The sequence below is a fragment of the Lipotes vexillifer genome, unplaced genomic scaffold (genome assembly GCF_000442215.2).
Source record: "Lipotes vexillifer unplaced genomic scaffold, Lipotes_vexillifer_v1.1 scaffold414, whole genome shotgun sequence".
NCBI classification, from domain to species: domain Eukaryota; kingdom Metazoa; phylum Chordata; class Mammalia; order Artiodactyla; family Lipotidae; genus Lipotes; species Lipotes vexillifer.
Window position 1 is genome coordinate 1,245,986 of NW_006782864.1, and position 5,136 is coordinate 1,251,121.

The 5,136-nt window shown below is 48.9% G+C and overlaps 1 protein-coding gene across 1 annotated transcript in view; it reads right to left on the minus strand.

Moving 5' to 3' along the window:
• Window positions 1-5,136, minus strand: part of IKBKB (inhibitor of nuclear factor kappa B kinase subunit beta) — a 47,278-nt gene that overhangs the window by 16,637 nt on the left and 25,505 nt on the right. The window contains exons 6-7 of the mRNA XM_007455471.1: window positions 3,087-3,175; window positions 1,973-2,062 (exon numbers count right to left, since the gene is read on the minus strand). Of these exons, the coding sequence (XP_007455533.1) occupies window positions 1,973-2,062; window positions 3,087-3,175 (179 nt within the window). The remainder of the gene's footprint in view (window positions 1-1,972; window positions 2,063-3,086; window positions 3,176-5,136) is intronic.

Sequence of the window (5,136 nt, forward strand, 5' to 3'; positions counted from 1 at the left end):
GGTACCTAAGTCTCTCTGGACCTCGTTCAGTCCCGGTGCTGAAACAAGGGCCTGGGGGTATTTTAGGTGAACCAGAGTGCAGCGTGTACCCTTTTCCCAGCACTGTGCAGGGAGGGGAAGACCAGGCACGGACAACAAAGGGAAGTGATCCCGGCCGTGCACACCCATTCACAGCACAGGCACTGCATGCCAGCTGGTCCCCTAAAGTGGCGAGGTCCACAGCATGCGGTCGGACAGCGGGATGGATTGTTGCAGTCAGGTAGGAAAGGCCAGATGCATGGCCGCTGCCCAAGCAGAGAGGCTGGGACAACCGAGGAGAGCTTCCCAGCACAGGTGGGACGGGAACGGATCAGAGTGCCTCAGGGCAGACAGCCCAGAAAGGACCATGACAAGCGAAGGCATGGAGGCAGGACTGAGCTCAGGCTGGCTGGAGGCATGACAGTCATGAAGGACCACGAAGTCCAAACCAAGAGGAAAAACGTGGGGACGCACAGGTCAGCCTCTGTGTCTGGTTATGGACAGAAGTTTTAGGTCCGCAAGTGAACAATTTGGCCGAGCATGCTTGTCAGAGCCTGGGGTCCTCACTAACTGCTGCTGAGCTGACGAGGGGTCCAGAGGACACCAGGCGGGACCCATATGTGGGTCACGATATGTGGACACACGTGCTGAGTCACAGCCCCGAGTCCCCGCTCTGAATCCTCCCCTCCCCAGGGCAGGTGATAACCCGGCAGTCCACTGCCTGGTTGGGGGGTTAGTGGGAAGTATGGATACACTCAAAAGGACCTCAATAATTGCTTTCTCTCTTTCTATATAAGAACCACGTAGGATAATTAAGCTCATCGAGCCCAGTGGCTTTCAACCTTTTTTTGTTTTTCTTTTTTAAATTGTAGACTCCTTTAATCAACATGTACTGGTTATCATCTGCAAACAATCTATTACCAAGTTCTGCTGGGTCTCTTCCAGGCATTTCTTGAACCACCCTCTACATCCTCAAGGCCCTCTGCCAGCTCGGACCAGCTCAGTACAACAGCCTCCTTACCACTCACCCACTACCTGCAATTCACCCTCCACGCTGTACCAAGCGTGGTCTCTTCAAAAGGTAAACCCGATCCCTCTCACACTTAAAAACCTTCCACGTCTCTCCAGAGGTTTCAGGATAAAGTTTAAAATCTCTAACCCAGCCAACAAGCTTTGAATAATCTGTCCTCTACCTCTCTCTCCAGCCTCAACTCGAGATACCCTCTTCCTTCTTCTCTGGCTCCTGCCACACCTTCTGGTCTCCCATGTCCTATCCCTTTACCTGGAACTTCCTCTCTTTCCCCCTCCCCCAGTCCCCCTTCCCCCCCGCCGCCATCCTTCAGGTCCCAGACCAGGCTAGGTCTTCCTAAAATATATTCTCATAACACCCTGCACTTTCCCTTTGCAGTACTTATCACAATTGTAATTTCTTCATTATTTGTGTATCAGGGTGATGCCTGCTTTCCTCCTAAACTCTAAAACTACACTTGACCAATATTTCTTGGATGAATGAGTGACTCAAATAGAACCGCAGTATTAAGACCAAATAATAAAAAGAAAGGGTGGGAGCTCGAAGCTCAGCCCTCTCCTCCATGGCCCCCGAGATGCTGCGTGGAAACTGAGGCCCCTACAGACCGGCAAGAACCTGGTTTAAACTCTTTGTCCTCAGATAAAATACTGCAGCATGAGAGGTTATGGGACTCATGCGAGGGCCCAGGAGCAGAGCCCTTTTGATATGAGAAGACGACCACATCCCTCCATAAGGCCTCTGCTGGCAAAACGTGCTGACTTGAATGTATTATGAGTCTGACCTCATACAACAGTTCCTAGGCACCCAGGAAACATCCAAGAGCTGGCAAACTTAGATGGCAGAAGGCAAGGATGGAGGAAGAGCCCCACAGACACGGCCATCGGACAGAAACTGACACACAAACATGGAAACCCCGTCTCTTACCAGGTACTGCAGGGTCCCCACAAAGGAAGTGCACAGACTGCCCTGGTCCAGCTCCTTGGCATATCCTAGGTCAATAATTTTGTGTATTAACTGAAAAAAAAAGGGAGGAGAAACCTGACGGTTATGAGAGTATCCTGTCCTTCAAGAATTCTGAATGTCTCTGTTAGAGCAGAGGATATTTCTGAATTACCAATCCTAAGACCCTAAGTTCCAAAGGACCACCAAATACACAGGAGAATGCCCTAGACATGGTAGATTTAAGCAAAAGAAAACAATGTAAAAACTCCAGGCACATGTTCTCCCTTGCTCTGCGACCAACTGCCAGAGGAAGGTCAAAATTAGCAGACCACGCAGCAGCCCTCAGGACTGCTAACTAGATGCAAAGGACCAGGCCAGCTCCTTCTCAGTAAATACCTTTAGTTCTCAAATCTTAGAACTGACAGGAATGAGCGTGAACTGGGCCAAAGGTGAGAGCTAGGACAGGCGTGGGTCACACCTAGGATGCTGGAGGAAGCTGCATGGAAGAGATCAGACAGTCCCTGAGCTGAGTGACTGCATTCCACTCAGCTGGGCCCCTGCCCGTCACCCAGCTGAACAAACAAGGCCAGGAAGAGCACAGGGCCAAGCCCTGCGGGGAAGTTACCCAACATCTGAGCAGGGGGTCCCAGAAAAGGTCCCTGAGAGTTCTGGGGAAACTGCAGGCTGGACCAGGCCCCATGGGCAGGTGCCAGCTCCAAATGCCTCCTCTCAGCCACGTCCAGAACCAACTTATAGATGGACTCCCTGTTAGCTTCAAAAGCTGAGGCTCTCAAACAGATGGAAAACAAAAAGTCCATTTCCAAGAAGTGCAAGTCCCAAAGGCTGGGGGTGTCAGCTGGAAGACAAACATTATTTTTCTTATCAGATTCCTGCAACTTGGATGACTAACAATGTGGTCCATTCAAACCTGCCTCAATCTGCAAGCGAGAACTTTTCGCTGAATTTCGTTTCAAATCAAAAAGCATTCCCAGAGAATCAAAGCAAATATGTGAGCAAAGAAACGCAAACACACAAAGCGGGTTCCTCCCCTGCCCAGCTGCCACCCGCCCTCCCCAGGCCCTGGAGGGTCACTCACTCTCTGTTCCCCTTGCTGCAGGACGATGTTTTCTGGCTTTAGATCCCGATGGATGATCCTGTTTTCGTGAAGGTATCTAAGTGCAGAGGCTGACAGGGTGGAAAGGGGAGTGAGTTTTCATTAAGCCTGGACAATGCTTTTTTCACTTGGAATCGCCTACCCGGTGAAAGACGATTACCGCGTGCCCCCGACACACACCCTGACTCGGTGCAAGGGATCACAGTGGAGGGACGGAGACCGGCAGACACCCCTCCGGTGAAGGGAAGGGGACCCGGCTACGTGAGCAGAACTTGGGCCAGCACCAGAATCTGCCTCGTTCACGCAAAGAACTCTGAGCCTTCCACCCACGAGGTCACCAACTCCAGTCTTGAGCAGCGGTTCTCAAACTGCACTGCCTGGACCTGCAGCATGCAGACTTGTTAGAAATGCAAAACCCTTGGGTCTCAATCCAGACGAAGTGAATCAGAAACCTGGGGGTTACCCCACAATCTGTGTTTTACCAAGCCCTCCAGATGATGCTGATAAAGACTGAGAAGGGGAACTTCTCTGGTCTAGAGGCTCAAAACAAATCTAAATTCTGCTGGGCAGGTAAGGGAGAAGGGCCCTCTGGGCAGAGAGCACTTGGTCATCTGCTGTAGAGTCCGCAGGGCAGAGGTGGCTCCAAGGAAGAAGTGGGGGGCTCTGGAAGGAGAGAATGGGGGCGCCTTCAATACATCTGAGAGTCCAACGTGTGCCTGTTATGTGCCCTGTTCTCTGCTGGGTTCTGAGGGACATAAAATCAGGGAGGGCATGGTCCCCAACTTTAAAGGGCTCAGAATCTAGCTGGCAAGGAAGGAGCCTGCACAACCTGGCTGCGAAGTCACTTGATACCACAGCTTCTGCCGTGAAGAGCAAACATGACGATGCAACTGACCCAGGATGGCCAAGGCTAAGGCTCCAAGCAGGACGTGATTTTTACCCCTAAGAGAGGTTTAATAACTTCAACAGAAGTCCTAACAACCTGTACTACAAAAGAAAAAAAATGAAGAAGTATTGGAAAGAGATAAAATTACCTTTAATTGGAAATGATCTGACTATATGCCAGGAAGACTCAATAGACTAAAAACTGGGAAAAATTTAGTAAGTTGTCTGGAAGCAAAACAAGTATGTACAAATCAATAGTTTTTCTCCCTGTCATAGATCCAGTTGAAAGGAAAAAGAAAATAAAATCCCATTCACATTAGCAACAAAAATTCTAAAACACCACGGGATAAATTTAGCAAAAAAAGTAGTGTCATGTGAGGAAAACTATATGGCATAAAGAAAAGCAATAAACATAACATAAAGAGGTTTTAAAAATTCATGGCAACTATGGAAAAGAGTATGGAGGCTCCTTAAAAACCTAAAAATAGAGCTACCATATGATCCAGCAGTCCCACTCTGGGCACTTACCCGGAAAAGACAAAAACTCTAATTCAAAAAGATTCATGCACCCCAGGGGACTTCCCTGGTGGCACAGTGGTTAAGACTCCGTGCTCCCAATGCAGGGGGCCCGGTTCGATCCCTGGTCAGAGAACTAGATCCACGTGCATGCTGCAGCTAAGAGTTCACATGCCACAACTAAGGAGCCGGCGAGCCACAACTAGAGTCCACCTGCTGCAACTAAGACCTGGTGCAACCAAATAAATTAAAAAACAAACAAAAAGATACATGCACCCCAATGTTCACAGCAGCTCTATATACAATAGCCAAGACGTGGAAGTGACCTAAGTGTCCATTGACAGACGAATGGATAAAAAAGATGTGGTATATATATACAATGAATACTACTCAGACATAGAAAAGAACGAAATAACACCATTTGCAGCCACATGGATGGAACTGCAGCCACATGGATGGAAACAGAGATTATCACAGGAAGTGAAATAAGTAGAAAGGTAAAGAGAAAGATAAATATCATATGATATCACTTATATGTAGAACGTAAAAACTTATTTACAAAACAGAAATTGACTCACAGACATGGAAAAGAAATGGTTACCAAAGGGAAAGGCGGGGGGGGGGGGGGGGG